General features: G+C 34.0%; 1 protein-coding gene across 1 annotated transcript in view; it reads right to left on the bottom strand.

Moving 5' to 3' along the window:
* The window catches only part of LOC111510970 (putative inorganic phosphate cotransporter), a 99,737-nt gene extending 85,263 nt beyond the window's left edge, over positions 1-14,474 (bottom strand). Inside the window, exon 1 of the mRNA XM_023166949.2 lies at positions 14,242-14,474. Within this exon, the coding sequence (XP_023022717.2) occupies positions 14,242-14,338 (97 nt within the window). The 5' untranslated portion in view covers positions 14,339-14,474. The remainder of the gene's footprint in view (positions 1-14,241) is intronic.
* Positions 14,475-18,755: the final 4,281 nt, after the last annotated feature.

Genomic DNA, 18,755 nt, shown 5'->3' with positions numbered 1-18,755 from the left:
GTATGATTCCTTGTAAACTGTTCGAGTACTCCAATTTGCATTGCTTCGTTCAGTAATCTTGGTTGGTCCCTTTTTTTTATTTGTGACAGTATTTTGCTAGTAGTTGGCGAATGTACACGTGACTTACATTTCTCTCCTACCTGTCTAGGAACTTATGTGACTGTATTTCAAGCGGAAATTTACGCTATTGAATTATGTGCGGCGAAATTGGATGAATCCAACCTCATACACAAGTCAATAAAAATATTCTCGGACAGTCAAGCGGCGTTAGAAGCTCTTGGCTCCTACCAAGCAACCTCTAAATTGGTAGCAAATTGCCGATAGGAAGACTTAATAGATTGTCTCTGGTCTGGATTTCTGGCCATACTGGCCTGGAAGGCAATGCAGCTGCTGACTCCTTTGCAAAAGAGGGTGCTGTAAGCAGCTTCATCGGACCAGAACCTGTCATTGTCATCGCTTCAGGCTTTGCTAAACAAACATTGAACACCTGGATAGCCCGAAGATTCATGGACTTCTGGCAGAATCTTCCAGGATTGGCTGACTCCAAGGCGTTTATTCACCCATCGAAGCTTGACACCAAACAGTTGTTGGACTGCAGTAGGGATGAACTACGATGTCTAACAGACCTTCTTACAGGTCACTGTCATTTGAATCGTGATATGTAGAGACTCGGACTGTCGGAAGACAGTGTGTGTCACCTCTGTTTGGAAAATGATGAAACAGCAGAGTATATACTTTGTGCCTGCCCCGCTGGGGACCGAATCAGGTTTTTAGAGTTCGGCAGAGCCTTACTCTTACCATCTGACCTGAAAGACCACTCACCATACAAGCTAATCAGCTTCATTTATTTGGGTTTATTTGGTCGAATGTGAATAGGTGTGAGTCACAATAAACCCTTGCGGGTGGCGTTAAAGGCTCGAATAGACCCTCTCACTTTAGACCTAACCTAACCTAACCTAACCTAACCTAACTTAACCTAACCTAACCTAACCTAACCTAACCTAACCTAACCTAACCTAACCTAACCTAACCTAACTTAACCCAACCTACCCTTATCTACATTTCTCTCCAGGTGCATCTGGTTAAATACTTTATTTGTTCTCAACAAACATTGATCTCCTCTACCATGAATAAAAATCATTTCCACACGTTCAGCTGTGTTGCACACGAAATGTAAAACATTTCGAAATAAAAATCAAATGTATTAATAATAAAAGTATCGTTTCCCATCTTAAAATAAAAAATGCAAATTCGAACAACCCTTTTTGTTACTTCTACTTATCAACCAAGTTAAATTTTTTCAGCTGCAAACAAACAAAAAAAGTACAGGCGTAAAATGTTCAACATTATGATGCTACGATGTTACGATATTTTCAAACATTTCTTGATTTATTAATAGAAAATAAAATTTCAATTTAAGTAAATAGTGATTTATTCAATAAACCAAAACTTACTACATCGAATGTAGCTTTGTAGGGTACATTGAAGAGTATTTCTGGAGAGTTTTCAGATAAGGTATCACAGGTAGGGGTGCCATATAAGAATATGAAGTTGGGGTGGCTGGGGGCGAGGAGATAGGTGGAAACACGTAAGCTGTTACATCACTTTGTTTTTCCCTCCCTATTATGGAAGCTGTTTTCATAATATTCAATTTGTTTTCTCAGATATATCCTTTGTGAATTTTCAAACTGCCCCCCTGTATGTTCATATGTATGTTCATTCATTTGTATTCATATTATCTAATCAATGTTGTGAAGTAACCTTTTGCCAAAATATGCAGTGGTTTTATTTTCTTTTAGCTGTAAAACTAACGTTATTCATAAGCGATAAAACCATGGAATTCAAGATGTGACTATAGAATACTTTAATTTTTCAGGAAAACAGATCATTCATCCTGAATTTTCAATTCACTACACATGAAAATCCTGCCTGAGCGATATTCCACACAGTCGACAATGAAAAATAGAGGAAGAGAATGTTCAAATGACGTCAAAATTGCATAATATGTCTGCTATCAAATTAAAGTAATTTCCAATGATTTTTTGAGTTACAATTAACAAGTTAACAACAAAAAATATATCATTCCGATCACCTGATTACCTTCACTTGTGACAGTAACAGGACGCAACCTCCAGTAATATAAACTGCAAACTATTCAAACTGGTTCATATACGAAATGTATATGAACCAGGTTCATATAGCTGAACTATTATAAGGGAACTGAAAAGCGAATATTCCAAATATTTCTATTTGTCAAAAAACTACTGAAGAAAAATCAAACAAAATACAATTTTCTCAACACGCATATTCTCTACAATTCTCTACAATAAAAATTATGCCTTGATGTATACATGACCAATTCTTCAATTAAATTTAGATAACTGTTACTTCCTTATTCCGTTTTATTTCAATAAAATGCACACTCCGATGCAATATCAGTCCTAGGTAGTTTCCTTTGAAAGAAAGAAAGGCCCATTAATATTGGCCCCAATAAGGCCGAATAAGTACGTGACACTTTTGAGAATAATAATTCTATCACCTTGTATGACGTACTGTTTTGGTGATCGAGGACGTAAGGATGAGTAATCATAATGTTTTTCAAACACGTTTACCAAAGAATGATATGAAATTTCATAAATAAGTATTCTAAAGGAATTACTAAATTGAACATTGTTTCCTTTGAAAGTTAGGTTGTGTGGGATTTTGTAGAACGAATTATACCTCATCTCTTCATTTATGAAGAACAGTGAACCATATATTAAACTGAAGGGAATTATAACGTAATTGTTTGAAAACGTACCAGAAAAGGAACTGGGTTACCAGGAGAATTAGTGCCAAAAGTGTACAATTTGAAAATCGAGGAAACAAGAAATGAAGCTGTTGAATCTGGTACATTTCGGTAACAATTTTTAAAAAACCAGTCTATGTTTCAACAATCACATATTTGTTCGTAACAGGAAGTTCTATTCACTTGCATTGGGAATATTTCCTTTGAGAAGAGAAATAGAAAAGTGGATGAAATTAGGGGTACATAAAGTAGGTGGGCATACTTGAAGACTGGCTGTAAATCAAATTATCTACGAGTACAAGAACAATTCGTTCGACAGAGTATCTGTCGGATATAATCCAACGCCCTTCGTGAGGAGTAGTTGTTTTCTGATAGGTGTCAGTCTAGTAACCTACAGTGTAGGAAGTTGAGACTGGTCTGAACGAATTGTTCTTCTAGATAATTTGATTTATAGCCAATTTGCAATATGCTCAATATGTACAGTTTTTTTTTCTTATATGAGGAAGTTGGACAAATTCGGATATGCGGTTGGTTACCTCATTCACAGGCAGACGGGGCGATGACAAACATATTGTTTGTCGTTCGCTTCAGCCTAGTTCGAGGAATGGTACTCTGAAGGAATTCGATTTTCAATTATTGGAAATCATCGACTTTATGTTTCCTTACACTAACGAGTAGCCAAACAGCCTAAAGCCAGTCTGCAAGTGTGTTCCAATGAATGAAAATTGAATCCGGCAGTTGTGACGCCAACAGCATGTGCAGGAATAACTTCAGTGAAGGCTCCTGCACTAACACATGTCGGATATAATCCAACGTCCTTCGTGGTATTAGCCAGAGGAGTAGTTGTTTTCTGATAGATGTCAGAACATTAACCTACAGTAAGTTGAGACTGGCCTGAATGAGTTCTTCTCGTAGATAATTTGAAATTAGGTGATTTCCTGTTTGATACTCGCATGTCGAATTTTTATTCGAATATACTGTGTACCCCTCAAATATATCGTTATCCCCCAAGAAAAAGAGAAAAAAAACGCTGTTATGCTGAGTTGCAAATTGAAATTTTTTCGTCGTCAATATACATTCAAAAACATTCACCACCAAATGAGAAAATTATGTTATTCATCCTCATAAATGATATGAGGCTAAGTTATTTCAGTGAGCTTTCAAATTCTCTCTCTGTGTGTACCCAATTTTTTTTCATAACGATGTTCCAAAATTACAATGTAAACGAACAATATAGATTTGTTTTTTTTGTTAAATCCAAGTAGTATATAGAAGAAATGATTGATTCATAAACATTCGGATACAAAGGTTTTGGCTTCATACTTCTCCATCTGGAGATACGATAAGGCAAGTGTCTCACGGCGAAACATCGGATGTCCACCGTTGAAGATGACAATGTTCCCTGTAAGTGAAATTTTATTTTTTTATATACTGTATTGTGTAGGAATCCTGTGAATGATATCTGATTGAATTCCATAATGAATGTTTGGCATACAATTCATTGTTCATATAGAAATATTTGTTTGGAAAGTATTTTTCTTTCGTGTAATTAATTGTTTCAGGAGGGCTTTTTATTCCATTTTGTGTCTGAAAGTTAATTCTTTGCATGCTCTACACATCTATGGACCTATAGAGTTACTTCTTTTGAAATTGATTGCTTCCTAGAAAGCCAAAACCTCTCTTTCCCAAAAATCTCTCCTGAAAATATACCCCTTCAAAAGACATTTTTGGTGAAGGAGTCAATGTTTGTTACTATTTTTTGGGTGTATAACCATCCTACATGTAGATTATCGAACATGGCATCTGGACATGTATCGAAGGAAATATACCTGTTTGTAATTGAGGCGTTGTTCACAATGAATTTTGGATTTTGCAAATGGAAAAGCATTATTTTCCGAAACGTCGACCATCGGAAGAAAGCTGAGTGAATAAATTTCGTTTTTTCCATTAATAATTAATTTTGTAGGCAAAATTCATGGATCAATCGTTTATGTTCATACACTTCCGCAGATTTTCTATTGATTTAGCTTTATTTACTTTTCAGATTGTAGAAAGTTATACACCCACTATAGAATAAGAAAAATCAATGAATACAACAGACATTTGAGATTGAAGGGAGGAAATCACTACACACATAAAGAGCAAAAGTGTGCTGGCAAGATCTGTCTGTCTGAACGCGATATACTCAAAAACTACTGAGCGGATTTTCAATCAGTTTTCATACGGACGAAGTGAAACAAAAGGAAGTTTCATGTATATATATATATATATATATACGAGCATATTTTATCAAAAATATAAAATATAACGAAACAATTTACTACATTTGATTTTTTTACAGGTCTATAGAAGGGTTCGTGATGGCAAATGTCTATCTTTTAAGGATAGCTTACAGAATGAACTCTTAATGTTTAAAAAAATTGTCACAAAATCTAATTGAAAAGGTATTTAGATTATTGCGATATTATTACTAATCAAATTAAATACATCAGTTACCAGGCATCGCTAAGTGCCGAATTTTGATGGTTTTTAGAATGTTAGGTGAAATTCGTGAAATCCATTGAAAAATATTATATCAGCCTACACACCACTTTGAATTTTTCGCGAATTTCCAGAATTGATAATTCACGAAATAATTGAAATCGCTAATATTATCACTGAAGTAGGATTTAAGAGGTTCAAAACTCGATACGAAATTGTATAGAATTCAAGTACCTAATCAATAATATATTCTGTTTTGAAAATCCATTTCCTTTGGACTTTTCAATTTGTACCTATTGGTTTGAAATACTGAATCAGGTACCTGATGAAATTTCCATTTCGTGATGGAATTAGCCGATACTTGATGAAAATCCAGAATGTAGTCAAGTACCTATCCCTTTATCGGAAGCTTTTCACTGAACAGTTTTAAAAATCGTATTACGTGGTTCGCTATACAATAGCATGTTGATTTCGTTAGCCTGTTGGAATTGATGCCTAGGTAACTGTTTTTTTATCGGATCAATACCGTAGGTTGCTGAGGACAGTGGTGTAATGACTGCTAGCTAGGACCTTCCGAATTATTTTTTAGTTTTCGGTACATTATCTACATCATTATTATCTTTTTTTTAATAAAACCGATCAACATAAAAAAAAATTTACTTATTATTCTGTTTGGTTCATTTAGTGCCTCAGTATTATAAGGTAACATGTAATCCTTCATTTTGTAGCTGCAACCATCTTGAATTTGCATCGTTTTCAAAGTGTAGGTACTACTATTCTACTAGTCAATTAATACCCATATTCAGGTAGTTGTGGAAATATATCTAATCCGCCATTTTGTAGCTGCCGCCGTATTGAATTTGCATCTTTTTCAAAGTGTACCTCTATTTCACCAGTCAAACCCTGTCATTTGACACCCATATTGACGTAGTTGAGAAAAAATATGTAATCCGACATTTTGTAGCTGCGGCCATCTTGAATTTGCATCATTATCAAAGAGTACTACCAATCTACCAGTCAAGCTCTGTCATTTGATACCCATATTGAGGTAGTTGTGAAACAATATATAATCCACCATTCTGTAGCCGCGGCCATCTTGGATTTACAATGATACAGTTGTTTTGTCATCAAACCTGAATATGTGTACGAAATTCCAGATCAATCTGTCAACAGGAAGGGGGGGTCCAACTTCAACTACTAAATATTACCCAATCAAATAAATAAACAAACGGACAGCGCAAATTTAATAAAACCGTGGATATTGTGGACAGTAGCCGGTCGGTTCGACGTGGATGCTTCATTCACTCACTCAAATCGACCGCCGTGTTGGTTCAGCCCCAGGCTGAACGCTCAATTTTCACTTGCTATGGTCCAACCCGTGTTAGGAATCACACGTTGAGAGGTATGACCTCGTTAGTCCTTATCTCGCACAAGTTTCGACTTTTGAGGGTTGTCGTCCGTAAGGGTGCGACAGCTGGTTAACGAAAAAACAGATTTTTTTAAACGAATCAGTAACAAATTAATTCAAAATGAAACATTCCATTCATATTTTTCATAAATCAAAAGGACTCTAGACTCCATTTAGAATTCGTAAAATAATCGGTTATCTTTTTCGAATTTACACAAGGTTGCCGTGATTAGGAAAGGTTTGAAATGCGTTGGTTTAGTGTTACGTAATGAATCATATAGCAGGTCGAGGTGGTAATATTTTTCGTGTTTTCTCTAGGTAGATTTCAAAATTGAAATTGATTATTGTGGACATAGTTTTCTTCGAGTAAATTTTATCATATTATAACAAGCTGATGCGATATAGTGTTATGCTATGACGTAAAAAAATTAAGCATGCATGCTTTGCATCTCATGCAGAGTCGGGACGGCTCGTTAGTATTTTACAAGTTCTAATGTGAGACACTGTATATTCAAAACTAAGTTATTCAACAAACTTTATTCACTACCCAAAATGAATGTGTGACAATAGATTTTTGATGAATTACCCTTGAAAGCCGTCAAAAATGTAAATGGAAATTAAAGTTACTGTCCTTTGAGTATAAACAATTTAACAAGTGGAATGTCTGCTGAAGAATTTGTGGGTAACGTTCTAATATTATTTTGGTTATCCGTTCTGTGCTTGTGAACCTGAATAGAATGTTGTAAAAAAATTATAGTGATCACTTTCACTCATATCCAACCCAATGAACCTTCTTTCCCTAAATTCAGTTTCTAGAACACTGAGAATCATTTCCACAAACGGCGAAAATGATTTTGCAAACTACTGTACAGTATACCTAGTATATTTTCGAGAAATTTCTTGACGTCATGTATGTAGTTCTCGAGTTTCTTGAAGTAATTTCAGTTATGTCCATTTTCTCCATTAGTTTTAATATAGATAACACAGTATTTATAAATAAATTGATTTCATAACACTGCATTCAATGTTTTTTTAGTTTTCATTCGCTTTTTCATACTGAGTTTCAAACAAAGCAGTTAACTAGTTTTTCATTATTTCATTGAAAGTTGGCATATAGTCGTACCTCAATGACAGGAAGTCACTTATAGACTAATTTGATTTTGAATGCCTTTCAAATGGGCGCCCTAACGTATGCATCGTAAAATTTGCAGTGGGATAGTCAGCCAATTATTCGGTCGAATGGAGATGTTTGTATTTTGTCCTGTCCCATTGTTACAGTGAAGAAACAGAAAAAAATTTTACCAATTTCATTTATTGCAAGATCGTATTCGGTCATAAGGCATGAAGTTTGGAAGGATATATTTAATGAAAGTAATTTTTATGGAAAGAAATGGAGTGTATTTGTTTGTATATTTTTCAACAGGTGAAAAAACTTTATATAGGATATTCACGCTAAGAAGAGAATGACGTTATTTTGATAATTGTGTATATCCAACATGACAATGTTAAAATTCACAATGAAATGCGTTCAGTAGCAATGAAACTAGTAAAATTTCATTGCTGAATTGAAAAAAAACTCGAAAACTGTCAGTCTTTCTTTTCTTTTCAGAACTAATAATTTTTTTTATAAGACCTGCGTATATTCAATATGCCTAAAGCATTATGAAACAGTCTCAACAAGTTTGGTGAGTAAGTTTGATGGCAATAAAACAAATCAACAGTTCAAAAAAAAATGAAAGTTTGAAATAGTGCACATCTTGACAATGCCGTGACTTGTCATCTGGTGAAGTCATTTTCTTCTTAACGTGAATATCCTATAGTTTACCATGATGAGACACTGCATGAACAAACTAGGAAGATTAATATAAAAATGAAGGTTAATATAAGAACGAAGTTACGATAAAATGCGGGTCCCGTGTCCCGTGGTCGAATGGAACTCGAAGTACTAAACGTTTCGTGTGCTACTGCGGCAGATATTACCACTCAAATGATAAGAACCCTTCTCTGAAATGAGATATTCCAAAATTGAATTAAAATTGAATTCTACACATTGAAAGAATGTCTAAACAGTATTCACTATTTGACATTCCGAATATATAAGTCTATTTTCGTTATCAAAATAATGACTAATGAAATATAAATTAATAATTTTCATACATGAAAATCGGACAAGTTATCGGGAGATATATTTTACTTCGAGACAAAAGTAAACCGGATGACAATGAAAATATTCTGTCATTCATTTGTTCGTGAGGTAACAATTTTGAAATTCTAAACGAAAGTATAGTTCACTGGAGCGGATTTTTATAATGAAAAAATAATTGAAAACGAATTTCAGTTCAACTGGAAATGACCACAAGTCAAAAATACCTAATAGAATCCTATATATTTGTAAAACATTTATTTGAAGGAATATAGAACTTTCTTTTCAACGGTATTACACATGGCAGTTTTCTTTCAAATAGGCGGCGTACAAACCATTATCTCCAAATTCAGCGGCATATCATCTACCAAATAACTTGATATAGAGGAAAACAGAAGATGGAAAATTAAAATTTTTCGTCAGTTCACAAACTCATTTATTTTTCAAATTGCAATTTTCACTTCATTTATTTAGAAAATCTCCATAGTAAGAAATATTTCTTTACTCTGTGTTGACTTTTCAGTGTGAATGAGAAAATGCATTTTTCTATTTTCGATAATAACTACATAGGACTTCACAAGAAAACTTTGAAACTTTCACTTCTTCACTGTCATAGAAAAAGAAGCCACATAGTATTTCGCCACATTTTTTTTGTAATACAGGAACTTCAAGGTTAAAATTTGAAAAATACCAGTTTCTATTAATATTCAAGAGATGAATCAGGAAAATTTCAATTATTGAATTTTTATTTGAACCTGTTTCTTGTTCTTACTACTCAGGATTATTGAAGATATCTCATGGCAATATAGTGCCGTCATTTTGAGAAAAAGGCTCTCATGCCAATAATTTAAAGCGAAATAATCAATTATTGTATACCGCTAAAAATTCATAATCTTACGAATGTTGAAATTTTTTATTTGGGTTCGTTTTCGAAAAAATAGGTTTCCATTTAATTTTCAAATAGAAATTTCGGTTCGAATGAACTGATATACCGTTAATCCAAATTTTAAATTTCCTAAATAGTATCTCATACATTGACTTTTTGTCATCTGTGATTATGTAGCAAAATATATCTCCACCTGTTTAATGTTCTTTTTTTTTCAAATTGTGAAAGGAATATGAAAAAAGTCAATAATACATGAACAATTCTATAGTTAGAAATACATTTTATTCACGTAATGAAGTGACACAAATATGGTTTTCATATATTACTAGTCGAAAATTTCACAAATTGATCTCTAGTACTTCTTCATAATATAACCATTAGTGTTTGAAAGTTTACTTATCTGTATAATGTCGCATATAGTGCTCAACAAAAAGTAAAAGATAAATTCTATTGAATTGTTGACAAAAATATTTCAGCCCCACCCCTCCACCTATTCCATATGGGTTACCAACATTGACTTGAAAAATTTAAATGATAAAAAACCATATCTACTCGATTGAAATACTTTTCAATAATGAATACTTCGCAGAATTCCGTAAAAGAGTTTATCAATATTAGTTGATAATTAGTAGAGATATTCATGAAAATGTATTCAATAAAAGTGTAAGTATTCGAACAGACGTGTTGTGAAAGAATTTTAACTTGTTCATAAATTATGTCAAAAGACAATTCCATTGGTTTGGGAATTGGAAGTTTGAATATGTTATTATTTTCTTCAATAAGATTCACCTAAACTACCCACCGATAAACGGGAGTAGTATTGAAAACAAATTTCACGATATCGGCGTGTATGATCTAAACCTAAGATCAGACATGGGAACAAATAATTAAATACCTTTCCAAAAGTGCAAACATTATCTATTACCTGGGCTGAATAATCCCGGACCTAAGAAAGAATACGCGTTTTTTTTTGTCAAGAGCCACACAATCATTTTAGCGCAGCTCTAACATTTCGATGCCACTATTGTAGAACGATTTATCTTTTGCCTCAATATAGGCCTCAGTTCCAGAAATAACCTCTTCATTTGAGCGAAATCACCTACCGGTGAGCCTATTTTGAGGTCTGCGAATAGCCAGTAGTCGCTGGGAGCCAAACCTGTCAAATATGGTATATACGAGAGCAATTCGAAGCCCATTTCATGCAATTTTGCTATCGTTTTCATTGATTTGTGACACTGTGCACTTCCTTTTTCTTCGAATGTGTTTTTTTTCGCAATTTCGGTGTTTAAACACTAGAATAACACTTTATAATATTCATTGTTGATGGTATTTTTCTTTCTCAAGATAGTCGATGAATATTACACCACGCACATCCAAAAATACCAGGGTCATAACCTTTCCAGCCGATTGTTGTGCTTTCGGGCGCTTTGGACGAGGTTTACCAGTTGCTATCCACTCAGATGACGAACGTTTTGATTCCGGAGTGAAGTGATGGATCCATGTTTCATTCATTGTCACATATCGACGCAAAAATTCCGGTTTGTTATGTTTAAACATGACCAAACACTGCTCAGAATTATCAAGACGTTTTTTTTTTGGTCAGCAGTGAGCTCTCGCAGCATCCACTTTGAACAGAGCTTTCTCATAGTCAAATGCTCATGCAATATGGAGCCAACACGTTCTTTTGATATCTTTGCAATGTCTTTACTATTTTGTGGATTTTTTTCATGTGTTACTGCATCATTTGGACGTCAACTCCGTTCTTCATCATCAGTGTCTCTACGACCAATTTTGAAATCAGCAAACCAACGCTCAATTGTTGTTTCTGATAGAGCAGAGTCCTTATAAAACTTTTGAAGCCATTGCTTCGCTTAAACGGTATTTTTTCTCATCAAAAAGCAGTGTAAAAATAAAACACGAAATTGTTTTTGAACCATTGTTTTGAAAATAATAAAATCAGTGTCACTTTCAGCACAATAACTCACAAATCAATTAGTAGAAATCATGGAATTTCAACAGCTTTCTTTTAAAGGTCAATACTAGCTGATGAAACAGTGAATACAATAAGACTATCGCCACCTATGTAGAAGATTGTGATATACCTGATTACAGAATTTCTAACAGAAATATTTTTTAATCGATGGACTAGAAGACCGTAACTTATTGAATGGCCAGAAAAATCAGCATATTTAACCATACAGAGTTCATTACAATAGACCTTTGAGCCGTTAAATGTAAGGATTTGAAAAACTAAGAGAGGTTGTGAAAAATTTCAATTATTGATTTTTATGGAAACCTGTTTTTGTTCTCACTACTCAAAATGTTCGAAAATATTTCATGACGTCTTACTCTAAGTCTAGGCTGTAACGCTACTACTTTGAAGGAAATGATCAATTATTATATTATACCGTTTGAAGAATAATTTCATGTTCCTTCAAATGGCCTATACTAGTTTTGTTCACAAGTTGAAAAAGGTGAAAAATTGTGATGATGGTCGATTCAGAATAATATGTAGAAAAATGTGGTACAATCATTTTTAAGTACAAAAAAATATTGCTTTAACTATTTGATATTAATTCAAACATTTATAAAAATTGGGGTGTATTTTGGATACGATAAAAATTTGATTCTCTTTGTTATTAGTTAGATTATCATTAGTTAACAATATTTTACTCGACTTGTGTCTTCATGGAAGACCACAAAAAATGTTTGCTTCGTGGAGCTCTTTTTATCAGTGTACAAAATGAGACGTAATGAAAGTTTGAAAAATGGTAATATTATGTTTATTATGATTTTTTTATATTAACAAGAAATTATTAATCGACGTAATGTTATATTTTTTATTCGTCATTATTGTCCCGTTTTTGTAATAAATAAAGAGATTCGGTAAAGTTTCAGCGCCATTTGTTCAATAATTGTTTATAAACGTTATTTATCATGCTGGAATTAAAAAAGTGCGAAAAACGTCAAAAATGTCTGTTATTTTAATAAACAAATACAAATAACAATTGATTATAATAGTAATAAATTTGTTGAAGATTTGAAAGATCTATCAATTATCTACGAAAGTATAATGTTTATTATCATGTCTGCAATGATTTCAAAGGTAGGTATATATATTTTTTAGTTTACAAATCGTGTGGTTCATGCAACTTTTTTAGCACATCATTTCTTAAAGTACAATAAAAAATTCAAAACAAATTTTTTCGAAAGTTTGAAATATATGATTGTTTTGTAATTGTTAGCAGTTTGAAAGAAAATAATATATCGCGGTTGGGATTGAACAATGAAATTATTTGAAAAAATTCTACTTGTTAATTTGTAGAGGAATGTCAATTATGATTTTTGGAATAGAAAACATTTCTTAACTAATTTTAACGACCATAAATCATCGAAATGTTCTATTCTGAAAATCATTATGTTATAAAGACAACAAAATAACAAGAAGGAAATTTCTTAAATTACTCACTTAGTCTATTTATTCAAAAACAATTCAAGAACAAATGGCGCCAAAATTGTTTTGTTCGACTAAACGAAAGTCTTTATTTGATACAAAAACAGAAATATTTTGATGGATACAAAAAAATATAATAATAGATCGATTATTTATTTCTGTTATTATGAAAAATTCAAAAAATATAATTACCAAAATATTCGATTTCATTAAACTTTTATAACGTTATCTCAATAATTACACTGACAAAAAAGCTCCAGGAAGCGAATTTTCTTAGGGAAATCATTCAAACTTTTTCTGTGGTCTTCAATGGAGAGGCAAGTCAGGTAAAATATTGTTTATTAATGATTACCTAGCCTTAAAAAAATCACTTCAAGATTGTTTTCCAACAAGAATCCATTTTTTGTAGTATTCAGAAGAATACACCGTAATTTTCATGAATTTTCGAATTAATATTTGAAAAAAAACTATTTTTCGTGACGTACTCCCTTTAGATGCCGCATTGTCATCCCCAAATTCACCAGTGGGGGCCTATTTTCGGCGTTAAAATAAAATTATAAATAACATAGATAGAGTTTTGGGATGTCGGACCTTTCATTGGAAATTTTCCCATCTTTGAGTTTTTTCAATATATTGATTTTCTATTGCTTTCAGAATATTTGCAGAAACCTCAATACCTTTTTTTACATTTTAACTTTTGCAAATTTTTATGTGCTATAAAACGGTTTCAGCATATTTTCCTAATATCATTCCGGATCATTATCTCTATTTTTCACCATTTTCAACTTGTCAACTAGGCTACAAACAAATAACTGGGTCTCATTTTTGACTCGGGTTCATTTTCGATCTGACCAAAATTGGTTTTCAATTATTTTCAAATTACAAGTTCAAAGACGAAATTTTCTTATAATTTTTGTCAAGTACCTACCGACTTCAGTCTCGACATTTTTTTGTAATATTTATTGCTTGGAATTACTGTTTTTCTTTTCAAAATAATTTGTGACCCTCGTACGCCTTCGTACTTTATTTTTTGACTTTCGGATAAATTAGGGTGGACTGTTTTAAAAAAATCAGTGCATACCATGGCTTTTTTCTTCGGCAACCACCTGGTTATCTTGTTTTTCTGTCTGTATCTGATTCATCTCCAGTTGATTATTTTTCTTGGTTTCTTTTTCCATATCGAATTTTCACGTAAACACAAGACCACAAACCAAAACACAACGAAACACAGTCAATAACTCTTCACCAAATTGATTATTATTTTCAGAAGCGATTTCAGCGGTACTTCCGGTCTTGATTAGTAAACTAATAATCGGAGAGGTGGCGATACACTGATGTAAGGAACTCGTACGTCATTTATATACCAACTTGATTTGAAATATTTGTATCGATGTTCGACCTCAGAATTTCTACAATGTGCGCTCGACGTATGCAGCGTAAATTTTTGAGTTTGTCATCAAACTATTCGGTTGACTGGAGTTGTTTATGTTTTGTCCCATTCCAGTAACAATAATAACAGAGGAAATGAGGCTTGCCAACTTTTTTTATTGGATAATCGGAATTACTCAAAATAAAATTAGGTTCGCTTCACGGCCATTTTTTATTAATACTGTGAGAAATATGTGGGTTATTCAAGAGTTGGGTTATGATCATTATGGTAAAGTGCCTGAAATAAAGAGTCTTTCATTAGACGCTTCCTATCTTTGAATTTAAATAAAACAAAGTTTATGTGAGATATCGACGTTTTTTATTCGTTTGAAAGACCTATTGATGCCGTTATGTGTGGAATATAACATGGTTCAAATGTCCGCCACGGCTTCCCTGGGTGGAGCGTATCCAAAACGTCCAATTTTCCATGACTCTAGCACATAAATCGGGCAGAACTTGACCAATCGCATGGGTTAAGTTGGCTTTGAGGACCGCTGTGGTTTGTGGCTTATTCGCAAACATCTGCGGCTTATAAAAACCCCACAACGATCTTGGTAGCCAATTCACATCATCTCCACGTGAGATTACCATGCCCTCAAATCGCTCGTGCAGAATATCAAATGTGGCATAAGCTGTGTGTATAGTGCTCGCCGTTGACAGTGATGGCCTGCCTAACGTTGTTCTCAAAGGAATATGGACCGATGACGCCGCCAGCCCAAAATCCACATCAAACAGTCACTTTTTTGGGATATATTGGACGCTCTTGGATCTCCTGTGGATGAGTGTTGTCCCAAATTTCACAATTTTGTTTTTTCACGTACCTATTCATCCAGAAATGGGCCTTAACGTTATTGCGTATACAGTTGACTCGCGATAGTCCGACACTACGGGACCGCGGGGTGTCGGATTACCAAAAATGTCGAATTACCAAAGATTGGCTCCATTCAATTGATTTTGCAATGCATAAATTTGGAAATCTAGTTAACGATGGCTTTTTATGTAACATTTGACTAGAAAAGATTCAAAATATTCATGGAGTCAGGCTTTAGTTTTCACAAAAGAAGAGAAATATATTCAATATTGAAATCATAATACAACATGAATTGGTTTTACAGGTTTAGGTAAAACCGAAGACTCATACGGCGCAGCGTCGGACTACCGAACGTGTCGGACTGTAAAGTGTCGGACTACATACAACTGTATGTATTATTTTCTCTATTTTTCTGGATAATTGCAAGAAAGTCCCAAATTAGTCCATTAAGGTTATACATTTTTGAAATGGCCTCCTCCTTGATCAAAGCAAAGTTGAACTTTTTCAATTGTTGCGCGCATCACATTGATTAGCTGTTCCTCAGTGATGTTCTCGAATGCCACTCTTACTTTTATGTTCTAGTTCAGGGGTCTCCAAACTTTGAAGCCTTCGTGCCATAATGATTTTTTCAGTTTGTTCCAAGGGCCAATTTCTGCCCTTGACTATATTTCTAGACTAGGATAGTCGCAAAGTGCGTGACCTAAGCAAACTTACGCTTTTTTTGCATTTCAATTATTATTGTGTATTGTGACACTTAACGACATGTAGTGGCGAGTAGTGGTACTATGTACTATCTTTTTCAGCTACCCGCTTGGTGGCATTTGGCGCAATTAAATATTTGGAATTACCGCGTTGGTTCGAGAAATTTCTGGTTCTAGCTAGTGTATTCCGATCACCTCGAGATGGCAGTAATAACTGCATATAAAAAGGCTAGCGGCGCAACTGCGAATTAGTCTGCGTAGGAAAGGCTAAGGAAGCGAAACTGTCTATTGTGAAATAAAGTAATACCCGTCAAAAAAAGTATTTTGATTTGACTTGTTTTTATGTGTGATTTCTTAGTATGGAAAAGAAGCAAAAAATCGACAGTGAATGCAGAACGGTCCAAGAAAAATGGAGCTTTCAGTATTTTGTAATTGAGTCCAGTAATAAGGCGCTATGTTTAATTTCTAATGAAACCATAACTGTTCTCAAAGACTATAAGATTAAACGACACTGAATCGAAACATCTTCAAAGTTACTCCAAGTATACAGGAAGTTTGCGGAAGGAAAAATTTGAAGCTTTGAAACGCGGACTCAAATCGCAGCAATCTTTGTTTGCCAAAGCGAATACTGAACAAGAGTCTGCAACTCGCACCAGCTTTCGTGTGGCTCTTGAAATCGGAAAACGTGGCAAACCATTCACCGATGGAGAAATGATAAAAGAATGCTTGATTACAGTAGCCGAAGAAATATGCCCCGAAAAAGTAAATTTATTCAAAAGTGTCAGTTAGTCAGCAAACACCGTGGCTCGGAGGATGCAAGACATCGCAGAAAATATATCATCTCAACTGTCTGACAAGAATGGACATCATGAGTGGTTTTCTTTAGCATTGGATGAGTCAACGGATGTGTCAGATACTGCTCAGGTGTTGATTTTTATTCGCGGAGTAGATAAAAGCTACGAAGTGTATGAAGAACTTCTTGATATTGATAGTATTCACGGCATGACAACTGGAGCAGATATTTTTAAGGGAGTTGAAAATGCCATTAATAAAAAGAACCTTCGATGAAGAAATTTGAAATCTATAACAACTGATGGAGGCAAAAATATGTATGGTAAAAATAAAGGAGTGGTTGCACTTGTGTCTAAGGCTGTAGAAAATGATGGTGGTTCAAAACCATTAGTCTTACATTGTATCATTCATCAACAGTCCTTGTGCCGAAAATGATTGGATATGTCTGAAGTTCTAAAACCAGTCACATCAGTTGTTAACTTCATCAGATTCACTGGGCTGAATCACCGACAATTCCGCGAGTTCATTCGACAGATTGGAGAAAATGATTTACCATATCATACTGCCGTACGCTGGCTTAGTTGCGGAAAAGTCCTTAAGCGCTTTTTTGAACTTCGAGCAGAGATCAAAATTTTTTAAATGAGAAGCAGCGCCCTTTTTGCCGATTTAGAAAATAGTGAATGGATGTGGAAGTAAGCCTTCTATGTCGATTTGACAAATCATATGAACGAACTGAATTTGAGATTGCAAGGAGAATATCAGCTTCTCCCTTATTTATAAACCAATATCAAATCCTTCAGGCAGAAAATAACACCATTTCAATCGCAATTACGTAAAAAATGTTTCACACATTTTGAAACATGTGAAATATTCAGCCACACTACAGAGACTGAATTTCCCGTCAATTTTGCAATCGAAACTTTGAGTGCTTTGAAGATAAATTTTGATACTCGATTTTCAGATTTTGATGTCATTGCGAATGAAATTAAGCTTTTTCAAAATCCTTTTGATTCTGATATTGAAACCCTGGCTCCGGAAGTCCAAATGGAAATTATTGATTTACGGTGCAGTGATATGCTTAAGAACAAATATCAAAATTCATCTTTGTATAGGAATTTTATAAGAGTCTTCCACTGGAACAATTTGATAATTTGCATAAATTTTCTCGTGGGTTGTTTTCTGTTTTTGGTACTACTTACTTGTGTGAGAAATCGTTTTCCAAGATGAAGTACACAAAGAATGTTTACAGATCTCAATTAACCGATGAGCATCTTAAATCTCTTTTGATAATCGGTACAAGTAAAATTGATCCACTACTACAAAGTATTGTCGGTGGAAAATCACAATTACATAAATCTCATTAGTTTTTTTGTTTTACTGTGATTCATTTCAATTATTCGTTAGTTATTAATATGTTTAAACTTAGATACTTGAGTTAAGTTTTCCTTGTCATCATTTCTGTCGTTGAGTTTTACCTTGCAAGTAAATAAAACCGAATAATTATCATTCTGTGTTTTCTTCTTCAATTTATCACAGCAACAACAATTAGGTAATCATTGGCTGTCACGGGCCAGATTGATGACAGTAAATCATTGGCTGTCGCGGGCCGGATTGATGACACTGACGGGCCGGATTTGGCCGCGGGCCGTAGTTTGGAGACCCCTGCTCTAGTTCTTCATGAGTAGCTGATGTTGTATTGTAAACCTCATTTTTGATTGTTTCCCAGAGAGAAACATCTAGCGGAATAAGATCTCGTGATCTAGAATATAAAACAGAAAAAATACATCTATGTAAAAATATGACAACTCAAGAATGTACCTCGCAGGCCACTGAATTCTCAAATCTTCAATGAAATCATTAATT

This window comes from Leptinotarsa decemlineata, unplaced genomic scaffold (genome assembly GCF_025532065.1).
Source record: "Leptinotarsa decemlineata unplaced genomic scaffold, Ldec_3_MD MMD2_tig00026316_RagTag_RagTag, whole genome shotgun sequence".
Taxonomy (NCBI): Eukaryota; Metazoa; Arthropoda; class Insecta; order Coleoptera; family Chrysomelidae; genus Leptinotarsa; species Leptinotarsa decemlineata.
This window is presented reverse-complemented; position numbering and strand designations above follow the sequence as displayed.